The sequence below is a fragment of the Lycium ferocissimum genome, unplaced genomic scaffold (assembly GCF_029784015.1).
Source record: "Lycium ferocissimum isolate CSIRO_LF1 unplaced genomic scaffold, AGI_CSIRO_Lferr_CH_V1 ctg1758, whole genome shotgun sequence".
Classification (NCBI taxonomy): Eukaryota; Viridiplantae; Streptophyta; class Magnoliopsida; order Solanales; family Solanaceae; genus Lycium; species Lycium ferocissimum.
In genome coordinates this window covers 68891-96130 of record NW_026717283.1, presented here as the reverse complement: position 1 = coordinate 96130, position 27240 = coordinate 68891, and the positions used below count along the sequence as shown (strand labels likewise).

Below are 27240 nucleotides of genomic sequence, written 5' to 3'. Positions count from 1 at the left end.
AACAATGAAGATTAGGAATCTAATTCTTACGACTTAGCTCTATCTTACTATCTAGAACGAGAAGGAAAGGTGACTGTCCTAAATGCCCCGTAGCCTCCTGCTTCTAAGTGTGTTGCACTACACACCCATAAACAAGACTCTACTATACACAGCTTGTAGACATCCCTAGGACAGACCTGCTCTGATACCAAGTTTGTTACACCCTAAACCGGAGGCATGGGACGGGGCTTTACTCACCGAGCACCAACCTGTGGTACTTAACAATCCAACCTACTAAAAATAAGGTCCGACAAGGCCGCCATATGATAGCAGAAGAGTAAAGAGAGCCCTTTAATGAACAATTCTCTGGACAGAAGCATGCATATATCTATATATAGATCTATGGGCCGATGAGGCCACCATGGAAACTGTACAGCAAACATAGGCCGACGAGGCCACACAGCACTACTATACACAAGACATATGTCTACAAGCCTCTAAGAGTATCATGACTATCATAAAGTTAGGATAAGGTCTCGCCATACCCAAAATATAAATGCAATAGTATACTGGCACCAAATGGAAACTCTGGAGGAATGGATCATGCCAACCAATTGCTGAGCTGAGGAGCCAACTGGGGAAGTTCGTCCGACTGTCTATCTGGACCTGCAAGCATGAAATGCAGCATCCCCCGACAAAAGTGATGTCAGTACGAATGAATGTACCGAGTATGTAAGGCAAGAAAAGCGTATATGAAATATCAATGTAAAGAGATAAGTGAAGGGATAAACATGAAACTCGGAACGCCACTAAGGGCGTATGACATGCATGCTTATACTTACTTATACATATATATACATACTAGTATCCTCATATATACATCAAGCCGCTCTGTGGGGCTAATCATCATAACATGCCTAATTGATCAGTGATGTGAAATACATATATATAATGCGCAATAGGCGCCTGCCTTTCCCACTAATCGCAGAAGGTGTGTAATAATATAATATACATATATATATAGTGCACAATAGGTGCACACGCCCTTCAGACTATAACATGGAAGGTGTGTAACAGTATGTATATATATATATATATATATAGACACACACACACACACTTGCATGAGAAATATTAGAAACATAATCTGAGATCATCGGAGCGACGTAAGGTCGGTAAACCTTCGAGTTATGTATCCGCTAGTCATCGTGAATCTCAATAAGGACTCAAGAACCAGAATAACGTGATTCAATAACTTTACAATAGAAAGAAAAGACATGAACACTATAGCTAACATGAGTAGATTCGTTATGTTGGGACGTTCATTTACGTTTGTTTTGGTTGGATTCATGCTAAAGGAAAGAAAGGATAGCCTGAACATACCTTTAACGCCGAACTTCTTATTATAATGTCGGAAAAAACCTCCTATATTCCTTGATCTACATGAAACAATAATGGTACTAACGTCAAGCTATGAATAACATCATCAACAACACATCGAGCGGCATGCTTGTTCTATAATAAATCGGACAGTATTTTCCCTATTTCTTTCACATCCCTCAAGTTCAAAACAACAAGAGCAACAACAACCACATCAAATCCATTAAATCCAGCCACACAACAAATTAGAACAATCACCAAACAACCCACACGACAATAACAACACCTTTTATGATTTCTCATTATTAACTCCGTATTTCTCGTCTCACAATTTACCTATGACCTGGACGAACTTAAATATATATATATATATATAGGTTAGGAGAATTCTTACCTTATATGCCAAGAACTACTCTTCTTCAACCTTACTTCACTTCGAAGAAAGCCTAGATTCAACAACGCGACAAAATGGAGCAACGAGATCGAAGCAGTGTGCAAAACCCGTATGTTGTTCTTGACGGGATTGTGTGTGTGTGTATATATATTATATGCAACATGTATTTTCTCCTTGAAAGTCAAGTAGTGACATAATATGGAAATCCCTCCCCTTTCCACATGTCATCCATAGGGCATACGTGATGCCACCTCAACCATTAGATGGTGCCACCTCAACTATTACATGCTTCCACTACTTATTTTTACATGATGCAACTTGTCAAAACCCACATGGATTATATCCACATAATACTTATCCAATAATTTTAATTAATTACTTGTCTTCCACTACAATCTCGCATTTAACCAATTACACACACAATTAATTTCTTGATCTCAATTCACTTAAATAACAATCATATTTAACACACTTTATATACTCGTTATCATGATCGTGCGATATAGCACTAGTCCATAGCCTCTTTTGGCACATACAAAATATTATTTCCAAATCATCGTCGACACACTATTAAGTCTTAAATTGTTTTGGGACTTCATCCTTTTATACACTGAATTCTTGATCTGCATATTTCAATATGACTAAAATTCTCTGGGGCTCGGGTCTACTTACATATGTCGAGGGGTTCAAACCAAAGCCCGAAAGTATGAGGTATTACATTGATGAAACTTATTCTCTTCTATTTGTTTGACCTCTAATCCTTATGACACTTCCTTAATACTTGTTTTAAACCATCATTAACCTGGTGGAGGAGTCTTAACTTCTTCGGGTTTATGTTTGTCTACTCATTAAGGAATCGACGTAAAAGTGCGAGGTGTAACACTGGACAAGTGTGGTAAAAAAACAAGTCAAACAAGTAAGATAACATGAGGTGCAAGTAAAAAGTATGCGGTGCAAGTAAAAAGTATGCAAGTGAATAATATGCAATGCAATGGCCATATGTACCGGTACACACACGCTCCTGCCATAAGTTTTATGTGACCCATGGGGGACTCATGAGGTCCATATACCCACTCGGAATACCAGATATCTCAGATCACATCAGGTTTCAGCCAATTAGGCTATAATATCATCATCACTCCGTCCACGTACCATATCCAATATCCATCCTCTAAGGCCCTTTTGGTATATCTCATCAATCAAATGCCAACAATATCATGAATGAATGTAATCGATATGTGTATATCATGCAAGTGCATAATATCAATTCAATTTAGCAAGATTAGTTCCTTTTTCACGATTTGGACGAGATGTGGAGTGATGAATGCAATACAAGTCAATATTCATAACGTATCAACCAAACATGGCTATGATAGCCCAAATAAGCAACAACCATACCAATATAATCGATTTATCCACCATCTCCAAGGCTACCCATTACGACCCTTAATTACATTAACCAACACATAACACTACATAAAGGGTCTAGTAAGTCTCAACTTGCTTGAATCCGAAGCCGAAGAGTCACTCTGCCGCCTTTCCCTTCCTTTGAGCTTCTAAATGAGCCCAATTTGTTATACAATATCTACATAAGAATACGCATCTATCTATACCCACATTGCCATATAAAGGATTCGGGTCCAATAAGCCAACTCAAAACCCCATCCCGAGCCTCCAATGGCAAAACTGGAATTTTGATGAAAATTCATCTTACCCATAATCTAGATAGTTATAATCTTGAAAATCATTGAAATCTAACCACAAATGGACCTTTAATTTCATAATTTAGAATAAACCAATGGAAAAACCCTTAATTTTGAGTTGAACTCGTGGAGAAACCTCTAATTAATGGATAGAATCATGGGGAAATGATTAATTTAAGGTTAGATCCATACCTCCAAGTCGAACCTTAAAGAACACCCTTGAAATCTCCCAAATCCGAAGTCTAAAGCTCAAAATATTGAAGAATGAAGTGTTTTCAAGAAATTAGATATTTAATACTTCCAGGGGTCTTCGCAAAAGCGAGCTTCGCATTTGTGAGCAATTCATCGCAAATGTGGACATCCCTAACCTCGACCCATTTCATAAATGCGAACAGGACCCCGAAAATGCGGTCCTCGCAAATGTGAATTGGTCATCACAAATGCGACCACACTAGTAGACAGCTGAACCAGAAAAATCTGGTTTCTCCCAAACTCTGATCTAATACCCGAAACTCATTACGAACTTGCTTGCGCACTCGAAATTCCCAAAATAGGTCATCTTGACCCGGTGTTGACAAAGGTCAACTCCAAAACATGAAAATCCTATATTTCCAACCAATGACCCAAATCACACCCAAACTCCTCATGAACCAAACAATTGGCTCGACAAAGTCACAAATCATATTCCCGTCCTAATAGAATCGACAGAAAATTAAAAATGACGCATTTACCCCCGATGTTGACTTTGGTCTACCATATTCATTTCTTTAACTTAGAAAATTCTAATCTCACTAAAATCAATCCAAACCCACCGGATTACCTCGGGAACCGCACCACTCATCTCCGCAAGTCATAAATATTGAAATGAAACTACAGGAAAGGTATTTTGGGGAAAATAAGGCAAAAGCTCAAAACGACTAAGCGAGTCGTTACATCAAATACCACTTAAATAAGCATTCGTCTTCAAACGGTAAAAGATAGAAAGATACCTGGACTCTCAGAGAGTTAGGGATATCTAAACCACATATCCGACTCGGTCTCCCTAGTAGCCTCCTCAACTGGTCGATGCCTCCATTGCACTTTTACTGAAGCTATTTCTTTCGATCTTAACTTCCCAACCTGTCTGTCGAAAATGGATATCGGCCCCTCCTCAAAAGCCAGATTCTGATCAAGCAATATTGTATCCCACTGAATCACATAAGAACTATCCGAATGGTACTTGTTCAGTATCGAAACATGAAAGACTGGGTGAACATCTGACAGACCTAGAGGTAAAGACAACTCATAAGCTACCTCCCCAATACGCTAAACACTCTCAAACGGGCCAATAAACCTCAAACACAACTTCCCTTTATTCCCGAACCTCATACACCCTTCATGGGTGGAACCTTCAACAAAAATCGCTCCCCAACCATGAACTCTAACTCATGAACCTTTTGGTCCACATAACTCTTTTGCCTCTGAGCCTGAGAAGTCTTCTTTGAATCAACTTAACCTCATCCAAAGGAAGCTCTCAACAAATTTGCACCCCAAGGTCTAACCTCGGAATCATAGAAATGGGCTCTCCATGCACTCGAACTATCTCCCGAATGTAAATCTTGGCCAACTTCTCTGAATTATAGGTAGTCTGAACTAGAATGAAATGGGCAGATTTGGTCAACTTGTCCACAATGACCCAAGTAGCATCAAATTTACCCAAAGTGTGTGGTACTCCTACCACAAAGTGCATTGCAATCCGCTCCCACTTCCACTCGAGTATGGGCGTCCTCTGTATCACACCACCAGGCTTCTGATGCTCATACTTCACTTGCTGGCAATTCAAATACCGAGACACGAACTCCATTGTGTCCCTCTTCATTCGATACGACCATTAATGTTGCTTCAAATCACGATACATCCTTGTAGCTCCTGGGTGAATAGAATACTTCTAATAATGGGCCTCTTCCACGATCAATCGAGTCAAATCTCCCACTCTAGGAACATAAATTCAACCATTAATCCTCAAAACACTATCACCATCAAGGATAGCTTCCTTAGCTTCACCTTGTAACACTTTTGTCACGACCCAAACCAGAGGGCCGCAACGGGCACCCGGGCCTTACTTGTCGGGCACCACTATGACATACATCCATAAACATACTAGCATACATAAGTGGTCCAGGAGGGCCTCTATGAGACAACCTGAATAAAACATAAGGGATACTCGACAATAAACGAACTCAACATGATATACATGAGGTATATGCGGCCTACGAGGCCGACATGAACATCCGTACAAAACATCTATAAACATGACTTCTATCTACAAGCCTCTAAGGAGTACATAAACATCATAAGGTCGGGACAGGGCCCCGCCATACCCATAAACATGTGAACATATCCATACTGAGCCAAAAAGGCAACTCCGGAGTAAGTGGAGTGCGACGACACTTCTGCTAAGCTGATAACCCACTGGGAGGATCATCAGCCTATATAGTGGGATCTGCAGGTATGAAACGCAGTGTCCCTAGGAAAAGGGACGTCAGTACGAAAAAAGTACTGAGTATGGAAGGTATGAAAGTAACATAAAGAAGATATGAGAGAAACTAGGGTAAACGGATACAACCTGTATATCTAAATTGCCTCTGAGGGACATGATATGCATAAGTAATGTATATATTTGTATATAACGCCTGTTCATACATATATATGCGTGTATAACGCCTGTTTAAGCCTCTGTGGGCATCATCATCCTATCCAACTATGTATATATCTCTCTCTGTGTGTGTGTGTGTGTGTGTATAACGCCATCGGCCTCTATCGGCAATCATCATCATAATATCATGTATATATAAATGCATAAGTATGATAGAGTACATTCTGAGTCTGTCGGAGTGACGTAAGGTCATTACACCTCCGATCAACATTATGAGACTAACATCATTATCATTACATGATTCTATAGAACTCACAAATCATGAATAAATTTTCTGGAAGCAATACTATCTGATCATGAATCAACATGGAGACTTCTAGCTAATAAGAGTGGAGTCGTTATGGAGTAGCGTTACGTTTACGTTCTATTCATCTAGATCATGACAAAAGAAGGAAAGTTAGCCTTGACATACGTGAAGTCGTCAACACAATCTCACAACGAGCTTGTCGTACTAGCACTCCAATCCTATAACAAAGGAGCGAATTTACAAACTTAGATGGTACTAGTATATCACGCATATCAAACGATAAATAGATTCTAAAATGAAACGGGCAGCATTTCCCCTATTTCTTAATCACCGCAACACATCCAACAACAACCTCATATAAGCCTCTTTTAAACTCACATCGACAACATTTAAAGATATACAACAAAACAGCACGATATACGCTTCGTATACGATACTTTATACACCTCCTTCTTCCAAATATATCAAGAACAACAATTCCAACACAACCTTAACATCAACTACTATCCATACAACAAGAATTTAGCTCAATAACACAGTAACAATATGGCTCAAGATAGAACACAACTCAACATAGGCTCAAGTTCACATTTGAACATTTTCTCTCCAACTTTCTCCCTTCAATACTTTGTAATAATCATAAAAAAAAACTCATAAACATGACAATAAGGTGAAATATTACCTCAAGATCGCAAGAACACAGCAATTCCAAGATTACTTCATCTTGAAGTATCCTCCAAAACTGCTACAAGAAGGAGAAACATGCTTCAACAACAATTCAGAAACTTTTGGCACTTGAAACACTCTTTAATCTTTGATTTCACTTGGGGGTTGGTAAACTGTGATGGCGAGGGTTTATAGGGGTGTTGAGGATGCGGGAAATGATGGAAATGAAATATAATGAAAGAGAACCGAATTATATACAAAAAGGGGTTGCCACCGCCTCAATATACGGTCCTCATATACGGACCGTAAATTATAAAAGGTCTATATATTTGGACTGTAAATCACCAACAGTGGCTCAACCCCACTGTCATCAAAATACGGTGGGGGTTCAGCCAAAAAGAATTCACTTCACTTGGTGAAATGGGACATTCTCATCACTAACAAAAGGCAAGGGGGTGCGGAATTAGGAATCTCAAAGCTCATAACCACAGCCTACTCTTGAAATGGTTGTGGAGAAACAGTACAGAACCTAATGCTCTATGAAGAAAGGTTATATATGAGAAGTATGGGCAAGTAGAACAATGGCGTACCAACCTTTTTAGCCGTCCTTATGGAGTTGTATTGTGGAGAACAATCAGGCAGCTTTGGAATTTTATGTTGTTCAACACAAGTATAAAACTGGGAAAGGGAAGAAAAACACTTTTTTGGAATGATAATTGGCTCGGACATGGTCCACTTAAAGATCTGTTTCCAGAATTCTATAGCATCACTACAATGTCAGAAATTAAACTAGAAGAACCATGGAGGCAGCATGCATGGAACATCATATTCAGGAGAGAACTCAATGACTGGGAACTTGGGAGAGTTGCTGATTTCTTTGGAACTTTGGAGGGGTTTAAAGGACTGAAGAATCATGATGATACTTTAATCTAGAAGAACTGTAGCAAAGGGATCTTTACGGTAAAATCAGCTTACTCAAAACTTTCATTCTCAAGACAACAAACAAATAGATGGCCAAGGAAGGAAATTTGGAAAGTAAAAGCTCCTTCCAAGGTCATCCGTTTCTCATGGTTGGTGGCAAGAAGAGCTTTCCTTACTCAGGAAAGGTTGCAAAGGTGGGGCTTCCAATTATGTTCAAGATGTACTTTGCGTGACAGTTTAGAAACCAACAACCATCTTTTTATTCACTGTGCTTTTACATCACAATTGTGGCAACTCTTTTTGAGCTTGATTGGAATGAACTGGACCATGCCAGCAACCACTGTAGAGCTTCTGGAGTGTTGGAACAACACTGGTGGCATTGTGAGCCAGAAATCATGGTAGAGTTTAGTACCTGCCTGCATAAGGCGGACAATATGGAAGGAAAGAAACAACATAATTTTTGAAGATAAGCACAAGCCTTTTTGGGAAGTTAAGATGAACTGTGTTAACTTATTTTATTTTTGGTGTAAAGAAAGTGAAGTAGAAGATACAGAATCTTTGGTAGATATGCTAGGGCTCTTGTAATCTGTAAAGAAGGCTTGCACTACCTTAGTGATTTTATGAATAAAATGTTGCCAGTCTCAAAAAAGTTTTGGGCCACCACTTTGGTCATTTCGGGTACTTATTACGTCATTTAGGTTCCGGACTCCTCTGACCTGCTAGTTATTCATTCCCAACAGTAAGACCATCTCCAACCTTGCATTATTTTTTGCACCAAATGCTATTTTGGTACAAAAAATGGTGTTTTGGAGCTCCAACCTTGCACTATTCATTGCACCATTACTATTCATTAATAATTTATTATTTTTTATTATTATTATATAACACTTTTAATTTAACATATTATAAATTTTAATTTTTATATTTAGATTCCTAATATACCTATTCATCTACACCATTACTATTCATTATTATTTTATGATTATATAACACTTTTAATTTAACATATTATAAATTTTAATTTATAATTTTAGATTCCTAATATACCTAATTATTTTTTATGTAATATCTTATAATATTAATTTTACATCTTAATTTTGGAGTGTAAGTTTTGTAAATTAATTTTCGTATATATTATTTTATATAAAATTATAAGTTAATTTTATTATAAGTTATAATTGTATTAAAAAATATAACCATCACAAAAATGAAAAGTGCAAATATAAAATATAATATGTTGTTAATAAATAACACAATGTTCAATAACATAATAATTTCGAATATATAACACAATGTTCAATAACAACATAATGATCAATAACATAACAATGTTCAATTCATTAAAATTGAAAATACATTAAACAACATAATAATTTAGAAAATTATAACAATAATTTAGTACTACGTAGTCGTTTCCATCCACCAATATCATTAAAATATTGAGTGTATGGGGCAGAGGATTGTTGTGGTTGTGGCTGTTGAAATTGTTGACTTCTTTTATCCATTATTCGTTTTTGTTCTTGTCGAATAAATTCACGAATATTTGGATCACCAATAGAATCTAAATTCGACAATAAAATTTTATTTTCTTCTTTGAATTCTTTTAGTTTCAAAGCTCTATCTTTCATCTCCAAATCTGTTTGCCTCATGACCGACTTTGCCAACAACTCAACAAGCCGATTATTTTACGATTGGACCATTTGCATAGCAGATGAAAAACCTTCTTCGATTTTTCTCTTCAATTTTGCTTTCTTCACCCCAATAAGTCGTTGTGATGATGTGGAATCACCTGCAACATCCTCATTCAAATTTAGTGAAAATGATGATAAGTTAGGAGATGATACCAGAGGTGAATCAGGAGTAGAAGTGTCAGACTCCGATGATATATAAGAAGAGCCTTGCTTTCGAACTTTTTTACTTCCAGCATCGACATCTTTAAACTTCTCAAAATCCTTCATCATATCCCACACATGATCAAATTTAAAACCTTTTTGGTAGTTCGGATCTTGCATAAGTAAACATTTTGCTTGATCAATCTGCAATATTTTAACAAAAAATTGAAGGAAAACTGTAAGTAAATATAGACAAATAAAGTATAAAAATTTACAAAATAAATACTCACAATATCTTTATCTGAAGCACCACTAGGATGCAAATTTTCAACTTGACGTACACAACAATTTAATTTTCTTATAGCCTTCTCAATAACTTTAATTCGACATTCCAACGATCTTTTGTTGCGATACTCCCAACACTCATCCTTTGCACTATTATCGATTTGAACAATTTTTAGCTCGACACAAAAGAACAAAGATGCTCATTTTGCACTTCGTAATGCATTAGTAGAGCATTTATAGGAGCAACGTACTAATCATGGAAGTTGAATATTTATGTAGAAATTAAAATAAATTCTACCTTAATGTAATAGTATTTATTTAATTATATTTTATCAATGATTTCACTTTTATTTGAATTATCCATTAATATGTATAACGTATAATATTTGCTTACAATTTATATTATTTAAAATTTATGGTATAAACTAATTTTATATTAAATGATTATATACAAAGGACTATGAATTACATGGGATGGATATGTAAAAAGGAAAAAAAAAGGAAAGGATTTTTTTTATGAAATTAAAAATAAAATTTAAGTAAAAGAAAATAATATACACATCCCTAATTGGTCGAAAACACATCACCAGAAAAAATACACATCCCTCGGTCACATGAAGGAAAATAATGAATATTTTGCTCAGACGAGGGTCAAATAGATTGATAGAATTATATATAGTGTGCCTTCATTGCCCATCCACCATGTAATTGTTGCCTCAACTTCACAGGACCACTTACAACCTTACACCTTCACTGGACTCTCACCGTGCTATCTTGTTTCATCTTCACAAGACTGTTTTCGATGTTCCATAGAACAGGTTTATAGCTGGAAAATATTTAAATGGTAGTTCATAACAAAAAGGATATCAGCAATTCTTTATGAAGATGGATTCCAGAATATGTCAACAAGTTTAAGAGTAAGCAAGATTAGATTCATACATGCGCGTAAGACCATTGTATGCTTGGGTGGCCTGCTGGAGCCGTGCATTGAGCTGCAAGATTTCAGCAGACAAGGCTTCTGTTTTGCTCTGCTCTTCAGCTAGCTGACCCTAGATGAACAACCAATTGGAATGACATAAATAATATTATCTTATACTGCACCAATATGACAAGCGAAGGAATTCAATCTAACTGTCAATACGTATCTTGAGAAGAAAATCTTTATTCAGAAGTTGCAGCATACATGCATGAATGAAAAAGAGTAGCTCTTTTATTACAGTTCTAATGCATCCACCTGTCTGCTATTCAACCTAAATGCATGTACAAGGCACGGGGTGATAATTGTCCTAATTAATTTCAAGATGCCAGTGAAACAGATTCAAATTCAAATAGCACATAGTAACATATTCTATGAACAATGAATAAGAGTTTAGATGAATAACCTTGACGGAGAGGATTTCATCATATTCTGCGCCTTGAATTTCATTTTTGCTGCCTTTGATAGATGCCGACATGCCATGCTGGATTTGGTTGTTGTTTGCAGTTGCTATTGCAGCTTGGTAAGCCCTCAACTTATCTAACATGGCACGAAGCTCCTCATTTTGCTTGAGACAATCTTTGACCTGCATGGGAGTACTTCAAAAATAATGCCTTTGACCAGGAAAGACACATTCAGGACATTGGAGCTACATTACCGAGGGTGTAATATTACAATATAATTGGAAGAAAATTATCCCATACGCCAAAGAAAGAAATATATTCAACCAATTGATTGCATCTAGGAGCTTTAGTAAATGAGACAACCATTGTGTATAGAATTTATTTTTTATTTTTATTTTTTTTGATAAAGGTAACAGACCGCACAGCTTATGCTTCAGGAGTAGGGAAAAGAGTCACGTCTAGCCAAACTGAGAAAACTATTGAGTACTTTTAAGAATTTTGCAGTAGCAGAATCTAGCTAACCCAAATTCTTCACCAAGAAGATGATGTTTTTATTATTCTGATTTCTGACTTGAAAGGTTAAACATCTTTTTTGTTCTCAGTGGTACTATTAGCGCTTCAAACTTTGATTTCAATCCACAGATGTTTATCGACACATACAGCAAGACTATTTGGTTTTGAGGGTAAACAAATTGCGGGGTTGATTGCCTAGGTCTTCGCAGGTAACTTCTTATGCGACTATCCATACTTTTTAGTTCCAACCTTATGAGAGAAACGACAGTCATAAACGTTCCTCCAATCCGTCAACTATTTATTACCATCAAAGATTACGTTAAGAAAAAGTATAATAGTCTTGTCAATAATTATATACAGAGCACGATTTACTATTATTGAAACAGGACATGGAAGAAATTACATATACGAACTATTTTAAAGATTCTGCAAAGAAATGTGAATAGGCATGATACCATATGCTCATCTTCATTTAACTTCAAGAACTTAAAAATACCTGATTCTCCCACTGCACTGCCACCCCTTGAGCTTCTTGATGAGCGGACGAAAGATTAGAATTTTCCTCGAATAGCCTCTCTATCTCAGAGGATTGTGAATCAATCTGAAATAAGAAAAGAGTGGAATGATTCAACTATTACATTGCAAAATGGAACAAAAAAAATAACAAGAAGAAGAAGGAAGAACAAGAAGAAGAAGAGAGAGAGAGAGCAATAGTGGTTATACCTCCATTAGAAGTTTCTGCCGGCTACTTTCCAATCTTTCAATGGCCACTGCCATATCATGTAATTGCTTTTCAAGGCTCACCTTGTCTTCCTGAAAGGGTTGAAATAAGACCTTAAACTCAAACAACATCGTTCTAACAAAATATTATAATACATTAACCACAAAAATAACCAAAGTATGACAGAAAACTTTTTTGGAAGAGGCCAAAAAGATGAATGGAATTAGCGAGAAAATTTAGCTGTAGTAAAAACGACCATTAGAAACGAAAAAAAATTGAGGAACAGTTCTACACAGCAAAATTGAGTCAAGCACAATTACACAGCACTGCAAATACATTGATTACCCCCGAGAATGTCTTCTGGGATGCCGTTCCGGTGACTTCATCTGTAATAAACAGAACAGAAATATAGAAAAGATCAACAGATATCACGAGGAAGCCAACTGGTCGTTAAATGATAAATATTACAAACAAAAGAGAAGTTCATGTAAATCAAATGATTTGTAGTTAGCTATGTTAGGTGATTCTTCTTCTTCTTCTTCTTCTTCTTTTTTTTTTTTTTTTTTTTTTTAGAAGGGGAGCCTTAGCGTAACTGGTAAAGTTGCTGCCATGTGACCAGGAGGTCACGGGTTCGAGCCGAGGAAACAGCCTCTTGCAGAAATGCAAGGTAAGGCTGCGTACAATAGACCCTTGTGGTCCGGCCCTTCCCCGGACCCTGCGCATAGCGGGAGCTTAGTGCACTGGGCTGCCCTTTTTTATCGAGTTTTTTTTAAGTACTTCATTGATTGCATCAAGAAGATGTTTACAACAACAAAAAAGAATCCCTTAAGTATGTACAAAATACATCTCCACAATTGTATTATATCATGATCTCATACTCAGATTACACCAACAGTACAAAAACTGCAAATCCTAAATTTTACACGAGGTATTTTACACGAGGTAAAGCCATGTAACTGTTTTAAAAAAAATTGTTGTTTCTTTCTTTACAGACACCCAAAAATACATAAAGAGACAATGTTCCTTATGTATTCTATCCGCTTCACCACTCTATGGCCACTCCAACTCTGTATAGCAGACTTTACGGATGCAGACATATCCTGCATTCACGAGCATGACCCAAATATCTCAAGCAAAGGGGCGCTGCAAGCATATGTTTGTAGGGGATTAGATTCAGCATGGGCCATGGGCTTTACATAGATAGCACTAATTGCATAACTTGGATCCTCTCTTGTGCAGATGTTCTCAAGCTTCTATAGCTATCCATCCAAAACATCAGCCCTGGAAGATGCTTGTCTTCCATATTGCTTCTCAACGCCATATTGTATTAACAATATCTGGTTTGCTCGGAATGTAGTAGCAAGCTATGTTACTCGGACTCTTCAAAAATGGACACGGGTGCTTGTCGGATCCTCCAAAAGTAGTGCATTTTTGAAGGATCCGACACGGGTGTGGCATCATTTTTGGAGAGTCCAAGATAGGTAGCAAGAGCTAAATAGGAATAAACCAAATTAGATCTCCGCCTCAGATTATCAGGGGTATCAGTCAGCTCTTTGATGCCTTATAACCTCATTTTAACTATGCTATTCTAATGCCCCATTCAAAAAAATTCCTGCTTGGTTTAAATTCTGTTCATTTCTTTGCCGACAATCAGCTACAGTTACAGTTGCCTCGCGATTCAATACCAGCTTGTTAAATATATGGGAAAGTATGTCTCAATGGTATCTCTCTACGTCTAGGAGACATTTGAAGAAGTTTGGGAAAAATCTACCAAGATTTACAACTTGTCTTGGACCATGGAAAACCACGATTCAAGCATGGAGGCCTTGAAGGCACTGTTGAAGCTGCAGGATCTATGCAAGAAGCAGAGCATCGGTATCGGGAATATACCTCGCGATCGGGGGAAGGCGACAGATCATTGAAGGGCGCAATCACAGACAAGCCATCACGATCACGGAGGAAGCCCACTTGCCAGCCATCAGCGAAAGCAGATACATGACCACGAATGTGAAGCCTCCAGGCCCAGTCCAAGATTGCGATCGTGGACCACTTGTCGCAATCGCAGGGAGTAGCTGATCATCCTAGTTCCAACTTTGTTAATTACAGCCTATTTTCTTTTTAGGGCTACTTAGAGCTTTTTCCTTTACTATGTACGATTTAAACCTAGTATAAATAACTACTTTCCTATAATGGCTAGTTTTAGCTTACCTTTGATGAATGATGACTTTTGTGAGGATTGGAGAGTTTCTAATTGTTGCTTGAAGACTTGCAAGAGTGTTTTCAAGGGGATTACATCCACTTGAGGGTATCTTATAGTGTATGTGTTGCTTAATTGCTTGTTTAGGGTATTTAATCTCTAATGCAAAGTGTCTGCAAATCCGAGCAAACTGAAACTGGAGTTCTTTTTTTATGACAGAGAAATCCGTCTACAACCAACTCTTCGGCCAAACCGTGGTCTTCGAAACTGGGAAACGATGGGCTCCCCCTCTTCCCTTCCTCCACTTAAATAATGGACTTAGTTAGCTTGGCGCAAAGCTCGAACTTGTGATCTAGGACACAATTTCGTCAACCTTTGCCAATTGAGCTAACCCCTGGGGGAGAGTTCATGCTTCATTTTACACCAAGCTCAATCCTGACCTCTCTAATGGAATGGAAAAAACCATCAATGTATCGATAAACAAGCAATCCTATCACACACACTTTGGCCTTAATTTTCCTCCATTCAACATAGCCACAGGTGACAACCACTGTATGTAGCTTCAAATCCGCCACATTGAGTCACCCATATCTAATCCTTTCCGTCTCCGTTCTGGATGAAAACTATACGATGAAATACACTTTTGTTATTTTCACCTTTACACCAACCGATACTCTCCATGTTGCACATCCATATCTCAATTTCAACTATACTTGGAATCTCCGATCTTAGATTTTCAGACCTACCACCTTTGCATTTGTTCATGACATTCAACTATGATTTTGTCGATTTTGCACAATTATTTTCTATTCTGCACCTTCCACATTGTGCCGAATCTTGATATCATCAAATGGCTAGGTCTTTACTGTCTAAGACTTACTCCGTTTCTCAATAACCGTTTAGATCACATTTTCCAATGTTTGACTGCTCTTGGTTATGAACATAGAGATTAAGAGAAAGGAGAGAAAGAGGGGTTGTGTATGGTCAACCTAAGATCAAATGGGGGGCATTGACTACAGACAAAGCTCAGGAGTTGGGTGAGAAGTTGCAGGCGATGGGGGCCAGGAAGAGTAGCGGGGATACGAGTAGTATGTGGACCATGACGGCGGCTAACATTAGGGAAGCAGCTAGAGAGGTGTTAGGGGTTTCGAAGGGTTACTCTGGCGGACGAAAAAGGGACGGGTGGTGGAACGGTGAGGTCCAAGGTAAAGTGGAAGCCAAGAAAGTAGCGTATGCGCGAAGCTAGTGGAAAGCAAAGACGAGGAGGAGAAAAGGATGAATAGGGAGCAGTAACGGAAGGCGAGGAAGGAGGCGAAGTTAGAGGTTACGGCGGCTAAGACTACAACGTTTGGAAATTTGTATGAAGAACTTGGCGAAAAAGGCGAGGACAAGAAGAGCGCGTATAGGCTAGCCAAGGTGAAGGAGAGGAAGGCTCATGACCTGCACCAACTGAAGTGTATCATAGACGAGGACGACAAGGTATTGGTGGACGATGCACCTATTAAACGAAAATGGCAGACGTACTTCCATAAGCTCTTGAACGAAGAGGGGAACAAGAGCATGCCGTGATTTTGGGTATTGCAGGCGCGTTAAGGTTGAGGAGGTAGAGGGCGTTATGTGTAAGATGAGCAGGGGAAGAGCGATCGGGCCCGATGAAATCCCGGTGGAATTTTGGAAGAATGCGGGCAGGGATGGCTTGGAGTGGCTTACTTGGTTGTTTAATGTCATTTTTAGGACGTCAAAGATGCCTGAAGAATAGACGTGGAGTACGATGATCCCATTGTACAAGAACAATAGAGATATCCAAAATTGCAAGAACTATAGGGGTATCAAGCTGCTGAGCCATACTATGAAAGTTTGGGAGAGAATGGTGAAAGTGAGGATGAGGAGAAATGTGTCTATATCCGAGAACCCGTTCGGATTCATGCCGGGGAGATCGACCACAAAAGCCATTCACACGACGAGGAGGTTAGTGGAGCACTACAAGGAGAGAAAGAGGGACTTACATATGGTGTTCGTTGACCTAGAAAAGGCATATGACAAAGTCCCGAGGGAGGTTCTATGGAGATGTCTAGAAGCTAGGGGTGTTCCTATAGCATACATTAGAGTGGTTCAGGACATGTAAGATGGAGCCAAGACCCGGGTGAGGACAGTGGGTGGTGACTCTGAACACTTCCCAGTAGTGTGGAGAGCTGCACCAGGGATCCGCTCTTAGCCCATTTCTTTTTGCCTTGACAATGGACGCATTGACGCGACACATTCAAGGGGAGCTACCATGGTGCATGTTCTTTGTAGATAACATAGTACTAATTGACGAGATGCAGAGCAGGGTTAACGCGATGCCAGAGGTTTGGAGACAGACCCTAGAGTCTAAAGGTTTCAAGTTGAGCAGGACTAGACAAAATATTTGGAGTGCCCAGTCAAGGAGGTGCAGCAGATCCAAGTGCTTGCAAGCATTTTGAATTGCAAGATTGAGAATTTGCCCTCTTGTTTATCTTGGAATGCCTTTGGGATCAATGCGTCAAGGAAAATACTGGGATGGCATCATAGAGAAGGCGAAAAGAAACTAGCTATGGAAATCTCGATACCTATCCTTGGGAGGAAGACTCATCTTAATCAACTCGAGTCTTGGACTCCTTGCCAACATACGTGATGTCCTTATTTCCTATACCAAGCAAGGTGGTTAAGGCTTTGGACACTCTAAGAGAAACTTTCTATGGCGAGGAAACAATGAGGAAAAAAGTTCCACTTGGTAAATTGGGAAGTAGTTCAACAAAGCGAGAATGCATGGAGGATTGGGGGAAGAACCTAAAATTACGGAATAAAAGCTTACTCATGAAATGGTTATGGAGATATAATCAGGAAGAGCAGGCACTATGGAAAGAGGTAATTCAACATAAGTATAGCCAAAATGGGAAATGGTGTACAAATGAGGTGACAAATACCTATGGTGTGGGGGTATGGAGGACCATTAGAGCTTTCTGGCTGGCTCTGAAGGCAAATATTAACTACAAGGTGGGTAGGGGTGACAAGATTCTTTTCTGGAAGGAAAATTGGAGTGGACAGGGGACATTACAACTACTGTTTCCTAGCTTATTTTCTATAAGCACAAATCCAGATAGTACAATAGAGGAGATGTGGTCTCCCCAAGGCTGGAATTTGGTTTTCAGAAGACTTCTAAATGATTGGGAAATAGCATGGGTAGCAGAACTATTGACAGTAATTGGTGGATTTCAAGGAACTAATTTTGAGCCAGATAAATTGACATGGAAGCATAATCAAGATGGACTGTTCTCTGTGAACAGATTGTACAACAAAGGTTTGACTGAAATTTCAGGGAGGACACCAGGACCTTGGAAATCCATTTGGAAGAGTGTGGCACCAACTAAGGTGAAGTGTTTCACCTGGCTGGTAGCTTGGAGAGCCTGCTTGACTCATGAAGCACTGCAGAAAAGAGGAATAAACATTGCTTCAAGATGCTCATTATGCAAGGAGGCCTTAGAGACAAACAATCACCTTTTCCTTCATTGTAAAGTTACGGCACAAGTCTGGGCATTGTTCATTAATTTGGCTAAGGTGAACTGGACTATGCCTGAACACACTGCAGACCTTCTAAGCTGTTGGATAAGAAGGGGAGGGAGCAAGAGTCAGAAGATTTGGTGGAAAACAGTTCCTGCCTGCATCTGGTGGAACATTTGGAAGGAAAGAAATGACAAAATTTTTAAAGGCAGAGAAAGTTCATTGCAGAAGATCCAATGGAAGGTCTTTACTTCATTAAGTTTTGTGTAAAGAACAATATGTAGAAGAGGAAGTTCAGTTAGTGGACTTTTTAGGATTACTGTAAGTATTTCTCTTTCAGTAAAATGTAAATTTTTGGAGGTGGCCAGCATACCCTTAATGCTGAGGAATACAAAATTACCAGTTTCAAAAAAAATATTTGGAGTGCAAGTTCAGTGACTCAATTCATGTAGCGGACGAGGATGTGAGACTTGATACTGAAGTCATCCCCCAGAGAAAAGTTTCAAGTACCTGGGTCAATTATGCAAGGCAATGGGGAGATTGACGATGATGTCACACATCGTATTGGAGCGGGATGGATGAAGTGAAGGTTCCCTTCCGGGGTTCTGTGTGATAAGAATATGTCGTCAAAACTTAAAGGCAAGCTCTATAGAGTGGTGGGTAGACTGACTAGGCTGTATGGGGCGAAATGTTGGCCTATTAAGAAAGCTCATGTCCAGAAGAAATGAGGATGTTGAGATGGATGTGTGGGCATATCAGGTGAGATAAGATTAGGAATGAAGTGATTCGGGATAAGGTGGGAGAGACCCCCGTGGAGGATAAGTTGCGAGAAGGGAGGTTGAGATGGTTCGTACATGCGCAGAAGAGATGTGTAGAGGCTCCACTGAGGAGGTATAAGATGTTGGCCGTGATAGGCCTGAGGAGAGAGAGAGGTAGGCTAAGAAGTCTTGGGGAGAGGTGATTAGGCAGGATGGTGCAACTCCAACTTACCGAGGACATAACCCTTGATAGGTGTGTATGGAGGTCGAGTATCATGGTAGAGGGTTAGTAGGTTGCCGCGCGGATCTCTTTTCCGTACCGGGAGTATTAGTAGCCTTTTACGTCTACTTATTCTTAGATCTCTAGGGCTACCTGCTTGTTTATTTTATTTCGTTTATATTATTATTTTGCTATTGTTACTGCCTTTTATTACTGTTGCCTTTTCATTTTTCCTTAAGCCGAGGGTCTATTGGAAACAACATCTACATGTACATGGTAGGGGTAAGGTCTGCATACACTCTACCCTCCCCAGACCCCATTGAATGGGATTATACTGGGACTGTTGTAGTTGTTGTTTCCAATGTTTGACTACCCTCCATCCTCCATCCTCCATCCTCCACAATCTCAGGACTGATTCAAGGAAGCCCTCTTCTTCCCTGCACTACTTCAACCAGAATATATCTCTCACATCTATTGAAGCGAGGTTGAGATGGTTCGGGCATGTGAAGAGGAGGTGCAAGGATGTGCCGGTTAGGAGGTGTGAAAGGATGGCAGTAGCAGGAGTTAGGAGAGGTAGAGGTAGGACGAACAAGAACTGGGGAGAGGTGATTAGACAGGACATTGCACAGCTTCAGCTGACTGAGGACATGACCCTAGATAGGAAGATTTGGAGGCTCGGGATTAGGGTAGAAGGTTAGTTAGGTAGTTAGGTAGTTGAGTAGTGTCGCACTTTGTGTAGGAGAAGTAGGCGGCAGGCCTCCCCATCTCCTCTTCTCCTTTTTAAAAGTATTATTTAGGTATCGCATAGCTCCTTATTCTTTAATGTGTTACTATATGTTGCTTCATTTGTTTTGTATCTTGATATTTTGTTGTCTTATTTTTCTTGTCATCCTGCATCGATCACATTCCTTTGGAGCCAAGGGTCTATCGGAAAAAGCCGCTCTACCCAAAAAAGGTAGGGCAAGGTCTACGTACATCCTATCCTCCCCAATCCCCACTTGTGGCACTGCACTAGGTATGTTGTTGTTGTTATCTATTGAAGTTTCAGAAGACCATGTTCAAGTACAACTGATCCTCCTTTTCCATTTTTGACTTACTTTCTCAATTGCCTAATGGTAGTGTTAAGATGTCGCAGAGCTAATTGAGTATCTTACAATCAAATAGAAATCTGCTGAGTAAATTCTTACTCCTTTCAACAAGCTTGTACACTATGCCATATTTCCCCGGATTTTGTTTGACTTTAATTCATTTTTCTCTGGTGTGTAATTAAAGGTTTCTTCGCCATATGGCAAATGCAAATGAAAGTAACAACAACAAACAACATACCTAGTAAAATCCCACCAGGTGGGGTCTGGGAAGGGGAGGGTAGAGTGTATGCAGACCTTACCCCTACCTAGTGACGGGTAGGGAGGCTATTTCTGATAGACCCCCGGCTCAAGGGGAGAAGAAAGGAGAGATGAAAAAAAAAAAGATCAATAATTATAAAAATTAATAATAAGTCGTAATAGCAGCAAAATAATAAGATAACAGAGTGAAATAACCAATCAGATAGTACTAGGGATCTAATAATAGCCGACGTAACAAATATACTACTAGTACCTAAAAGAAATCGGTGCGCAACCTACTAACCCTCCACCGTGATACTCGATCTCCACACTCTCTTATCAAGAGTCATGTCCTAGGTAAGTTGAAACTGTGTCATATCCTGCCTAATCACTTCTCCCCAAGACTTTTTAGGACAACCTCTTCCCTCTTCTCAGCCCAACCACGGCCAACCTCTCGCACCTCCTCACAGGGGCATCTGCGGATCTCCTCTGCATGCCAAACCATCTCAACCTCCCTTCCCGCATCTGTCCTCTACAAGGGCAACTCCTACCTTGTCCCGAATCACTTCATTTCTAATCTTATCTCTCCTGGTATACCCACACATCCATCTCAGCATCCTCATTTCTGCTACCTTCATCTTCTGGACATGAGCTTTCTTAACAGGCCAACACTCCACCCCATACAACATAGTCGGTCTAACCACCACTCTGTAGAACTTGCCTTTAAGTCTTGACGGTACCTTCTTATCACACAAAACGCCGAAAGCGAGCTTCCGTTTCATCCATCCCGCTCCAATACGATGTGTGACATCCTCGTCAATCTCCCCATTGCCTTGGATAACATACTCCAGGTACTTGAAACTTCCTCTCTGGGAGATGACTTAGGTATGAAGCCTCATGTCCTCATCCGCTTCCTGGGTCACGCGACTGAACTTGCACTCCAAGTATTCTATCTTAATCCTGCTCAGCTTGAAACCTTTAGACTCCAGGGTCTGTCTCCACACCTCTAGCTTTGTGTTAACACCGTCTCGCGTCTCATCAATCAGAACTATGTCATCTGCAAATAGCATGCACCATGGCACCTCCCATCAACGTGGCGCGTCGATGTGTTCATCAAAGAAAAAGATATAGGCTAAGCGCGGATCTCTCGCGGACCCATCATGACCGGAAAGTACCTCGAGTCACCTTCCACTGTCCTTACCCGGGTCTTGGCTCCATCATACATGTCCTTAATCACTTTAATGTATGCTACAGGGACACCTCTAGCTTCTAAGCAACTCCACAGAACCTCCCTCAGGACTTTGTCGTATGCCTTCTCTAGGTCTACAAACACCATATGCAGATCCCTCTTCTTCTTCCTATACTACTCCACCAACCTTCTAACAAGGCTTCTATAGTTGATCGCCCTGGCATGAATCTGAACTGGTTCTCCGAAATAGACACCTTCCTCCTCATCCGCACTTCCACCACTCTCCCCCACACTTTCATCGTACTATTCATCATACAGCAGGCCTATGTTATTAGTAATCTAATCCATACTTGCATTTGAGTTGATGCAATGCATAGAGGTTGCGGAAGAATCAAAGCGATCCAGTGTCCTATTTTAGGAGTAAAGTTCTAGAGAGGAGGACGTTCGCTCTATAGGCCCAAACATACTTCGACTATAAATCAGCAAAGGGTTATATTACTAGTGGTAACATTTGTAGCTCGGGTAACTTGAATTGCCAGGGAATTTTACTTTGGCAACCAGTGACAACCACTATAAAACATTATCAAACTGGTTCTCCAATTTATTGAGTTTTTTGTCATCTTCCCCTCCTTACTGAGTGATCCTTTTGCCACTTCATTATGTATCAAAAATCAAAAAGAGGTCTCCATAAAGAAAGAGCATTTGAATGGTTGACTTTTTGCACTTCTATAGCGTGAATGTGGACAAGATAGTTTCACTATTTCCTTGAACTTTCAGCTTCAAATAAATTCCTAAACCATTGTTTATCTAGAAAATGACAGAAGCAAGCAAGCAGTCAAGGCATAAATAAAGATGAGAAATTTCCTCAAACCTTTATTTGGGACATATCATGGTTCAACGAAAAATGACAACAAACTTTAGTGCTTGTATTTACATTTATACTAATTCCTACGAGCTAAGCATTTCAAATTAACAATATTGAACGACAAATACCTGAGATCCTTTTGGACATAACAGCAAGCTTCTCTTCCAAATCCTGCTTTTGAGAACTTAGTGCAGATATATGCGCTTTCTCCTCCGCTAACTGCTGTCTTTCTTGTTGCCTCAACAAGGTCACTTGCTGTAATTTTAAAAATCGTTTGGCAAATAAATAAAGCTTAAAGAGGTAATCATGACAACATAAACAAACAATGTAACCTCTAATTGAGATTTTAGATCTGCTAGCTCCTTCTCTATAGCATGCATATGATCTGGCGGAAAATTCATTGAAGTTAAACCACTCAGTGGACCGGTCATTGCTTGCTGCTGTAATGAGTTAAGTTCTGCTCGTAGAGCCGCTGCATCCTCCTCAGCCTAATCCCAAAATGATTCACAACGTATTAAGGTATACTATTAGACTTCAACTCATTTTAATGCAAGAAAATATTTGCATACCCGATACTGTTCCTCTTCTACTTCCTTCAAACGTTTCTTAACTGTACGAAGCAGAGCTGAAAGATCCTCCTATATTTGAATAATAGGGTTCATATGAAGATAGAGCAAATATTAGGTTTAAAAAAGGACAATAGAATGGTAGTATAAATGATATGTACTCGTGCAACAACTGCTGCATCCTTTTCCATGGCAACATCCTTGAGCGCTTTTCTTAATGAAGGTACAGTGTTTTGCTCCTGCACTTCCAAAGAAAAGAAAGTGAAGCCGCCTATCTACTGAAAAGAGGTGTCAACAACTTACCTAAATTCCTTTTTCTTCCTCCTTTCAGCGAAAGTTAAGACAAACTACACAATGGTTTATCATCTAAGGAAAAAGATCCAAGTGTGCAGAGTAACATATTCTATAGTGAAAGAGAAACCAAATCCTATTGCTGTACTAAGATCTTAAAATTAAAGTAAATTTGCAACATTATGACCTCATCCACAAATGAAAACAATAGTGCTAGAATATGAGCAGATAAAGACCATATTGATAAGGTAATGACATTTGTTTCATAATTCAATGTCTATAACTAATAGGAACAATGTCCACTGCCTTAGTCATACTTTATCATAGTCCTTATATTCTTTTTTTTTTTTTTAAATGAACTTTGTCAAAGTCCTTATATTCATTACCAATACTTCCGGATTGTTAAAAGTTACAATACAATCATTAAAGGGAAATTATCAAGCTGTTACTGTGGCACAACAGAGGTGGGTAATGAGTGGCGTTTGAGCTTTAGAAGGGGTTGTTTCGATTGGGTAGTTGAGGATGCAACAGCTCTATAGAGGATGACTACCTTGCTGCAAGAATTAAGTCTGGTATCACTAGATGCCGAAATTGAGGATTCATTGCTATGGACTGGACAAAGAAATGTGTTTTCTGCGTACAATCCTGCTATTAAATTTTGGTAGCAGCAGAAAATTTTCCTTCATGGCCTGGGAAGATCATTTGTGGGGCCAAAATACCTAATATAAAGTGGCATGTTTCAGCTGCATATTGGCTCATGGTTGCTTGACACAGACAAATTTACAGAAAAGAGGTCCGCAGTCATGCAGCAGATGCTATATGAGGTCGCAGGTCACATTTGGCATCTCTTTTTCAGTATCTTTTGGGATCAAATGCCATCCCAGCAACCATTGTGATGTTGCTGGAACTTCTTTTTTAATGACCGAGAAATTAGTCTGGAGCCAACCACAGCCTAAAAAACTCGGGGATGATGGGCCCATCTCTCTACCCTTCTCCACTTAAATACTGCACTTAGTTCGCTAGGCACAAAGCTTGAATCTTAGTGCTTGAAGTTTATATGAATAAAACATTTACCTTATAAAAGAAAGGGACATTATCGATTTCAATTACATAATATAAATTCTTTAATAAAATTCAGAGAATTGATGACTTTCCAATAACTGACCGTATAACTTTTTCCAGAAAAAACCCATTCTATGTGGGCCATTTACATGATGGGTCTCCATCCTAGAAATTATAACTAAAAGACAACATTCCCTCTGACAAAAATGAGTAAATATATCATATGGAAGCTGCATTTACCAGATCATTAAGACGCTTTTGCAACATGCTGTTCTCAGCTTCTTTTGTCTGAAGCTGAATATAGAAAATTTAAGAAAAATCATGAACAGGATATATTCATTAGTACATTGACAAATTACTATAAAAACGCAGCATCTAACGCATTCCAGCTCAAAAAAACAAGAGTTGATAAAGCTGGTAATTTGGTAGCAAAGAACTAATACCTTTGAGGCCAGTGCTCTATTTTCTTCATCGAGTTCTGCATTATTTTTTTGCATATTTTTCAATTGAGAAACTAAACCAGTGATATCATTCTGCAGATGGATATGTAGATATTTAACTCAAAGGTCAGAGTACACAATAAAACTAAAAAAAGATACTATAGAACGGCGTCTAAACTCCTTTTGACGAAGAAAGGAAGAACTTTTCGTCTTCATGAATACTCCCACCGTTTCAATTTGTTTGTCTGCTTTTGAGTTGACACGGAGTTTAAGAAAGTAACGAAGGCTTTTTAATCTTGTGGTCTTAAATTAAAGATATGTGGAATGTACCATTTAATCTTGTGGTCTTATACAAGTCATGTGGCTAGTTGGAACTAAAGAGTTGCCAAAAAAAGGAAAGAGACATTCTTTTTTTAAACGGACTAGAAAGGAAAGTAAGACAAATAAATTAAAGCAGAGGGAGTATTAACCTACATAGAGATACATAAATTGTATACAGAGGAAATTAATCTTATATTCCTGTGCAGTTTGTCAATTAAGCATTCACAATAAGGAAAAATTTACTAAACAGAAACGCAAATTAGGGAAATTGAGACCTCTGATAGCCGAGTTGCACTCTCAGATTTTCTAATCCCCAAAACCTCTGGCAAAAATAAAAATATTAAGATCAGAAGAATAGAGAAAAGGATTGGTCTATCAGAAGATTAAATTAAATTAATTAGTACCATTAGTGTCAGAAGGGTTGGCAAGATCGGGTCCAGAAGAGGTTTTGCTTAATCTCTCTGCTGCTCTCTTTTGTCGAATTTCTTCCAACTGATCATACATACAAACACACACAATTTTATTATCATATAAACATAGAGAGATATCTCAAAGTTTGGAAATGAGAAATAAAATAGATATACCGTTCGACGACCAAGGGAGGCGTGACGAGAGTCCATTAGCGGAGGAGATCAAATCCAATGCTCAGACAACGGAGCTATCTATTCTCCGCTGCTTTTGAGTAAACGAAAATTCGCCCGGAATTTTAACTTCTCGAAGAATTCCTATTCATACAACGGAGGCATTGCGATGTATTGTCTGGGTGGTGTAGTCGGTTATCACGCTAGTCTCACACACCAGAGGTCCCCGGTTCGAACCAGGGCACAGACATTCTTTTACTTTTCCTCCGAAAATATTTGTTTCCCTTATACTCTCTCCGTCTCAATTTATGTTATATAGTTTAACTCCCTTGAAAGTTTAAGAAAGAAAAAATACTTGTAAAACTTGTGGTCTAAAATAAGCCATAAATTTTCCTGTAGTTTCCAAATACATAAATTTTAATCCTAAAATATTGAGTTAATCAAATCCAATTTAGCTTCAAAATTTAGTCAAATTAACTCTCGAAAAAAGAAAAGTATCACATAAATTGAGACGAAGGTACTATTATTGCAATAGTTATATATAAATAATAATTTTTACTTTTTATAATTATTGTAATAATTGTGTGATGAGTTGCATGGAAACTGAATGCGAAAAAAGGAAAGCCCAAAGTGATGAATGACAAAATCGATTAATTATGCAATTCTTATAATATGTCAATCACTCAATTTGACGGTAATTCATTTTTTTGTATGTTAACTATAGATAATTTAGTGGATTTGAGCATCATTTGTGGTTACAAATGTTTCACGTCTTAACGATTTTTGTCTTCTTTGTTAAAAATTGTAGCCTTCTCCTTTTTACAGCAGCATATATATATCAAGATATTTGTTACTATCTGTTGTTTCTTACTTTCTAATACTTAGATTATCGTATTATTTTTGTTTGTAGTTACTGTTCTTTTCCTCTCAATGCTTAATCATGCCTTGTATAATATTTTTCATGGTTTCTGCACTTCCGTTATTTCTTTTTTCAAACTGCTTTGAAATGCTTTTCCTTGAATCGAGGTTCTATCCAAAAAATTCTTTAATTGAGTAAATTGTAATAGACTTGTTCTTTAACTTTGAGACTGACGGGTTAGAACTTTTAAAAAAATTAATCAATAGATACAATCACTTGGGTGAAGGTTCGTTGTTTACCCGCAAAATGATACAATTGAATTTGTATACGG

General features: G+C 38.6%; 2 protein-coding genes and 1 non-coding gene across 5 annotated transcripts; 1 reads left to right on the top strand and 2 right to left on the bottom strand.

Annotated features, from left to right (window-relative positions):
* Positions 1 to 9622: 9622 nt before the first annotated feature.
* On the bottom strand, positions 9623 to 10806 carry LOC132042733 (uncharacterized). Its single transcript, XM_059433262.1, has 4 exons — positions 10796 to 10806; positions 10108 to 10252; positions 9896 to 10021; positions 9623 to 9774 (listed from the first exon to the last, which is right to left on the bottom strand). Exons 1-4 carry the CDS (start codon positions 10804 to 10806, stop codon positions 9739 to 9741), a joined length of 318 nt encoding a protein of 105 aa, XP_059289245.1. The 3' UTR covers positions 9623 to 9738.
* On the bottom strand, positions 10657 to 26301 carry LOC132042739 (uncharacterized). 3 transcript variants are annotated; one of them, XM_059433269.1, is made up of 15 exons: positions 26054 to 26301; positions 25874 to 25961; positions 25745 to 25791; positions 25152 to 25241; positions 24949 to 25002; positions 23517 to 23594; positions 23359 to 23427; positions 23122 to 23277; positions 22918 to 23044; positions 13062 to 13102; positions 12719 to 12808; positions 12492 to 12596; positions 11485 to 11664; positions 11042 to 11145; positions 10657 to 10928 (listed from the first exon to the last, which is right to left on the bottom strand). In XM_059433269.1, exons 1-15 carry the CDS (start codon positions 26087 to 26089, stop codon positions 10853 to 10855), a joined length of 1341 nt encoding a protein of 446 aa, XP_059289252.1. In that variant the 5' UTR covers positions 26090 to 26301; the 3' UTR covers positions 10657 to 10852. The 3 variants fall into 3 exon arrangements, with proteins under 3 accessions (XP_059289252.1, XP_059289253.1, XP_059289251.1); XM_059433270.1 differs by having other exon boundaries at positions 11042 to 11151; positions 13062 to 13103; positions 22940 to 23044; positions 26054 to 26300; XM_059433268.1 differs by having other exon boundaries at positions 11042 to 11151; positions 26054 to 26299.
* TRNAV-CAC (transfer RNA valine (anticodon CAC)) lies at positions 26227 to 26300 on the top strand. Its single transcript has one exon. It is a non-coding gene; the product is annotated as a tRNA-Val (tRNA).
* Positions 26302 to 27240: the final 939 nt, after the last annotated feature.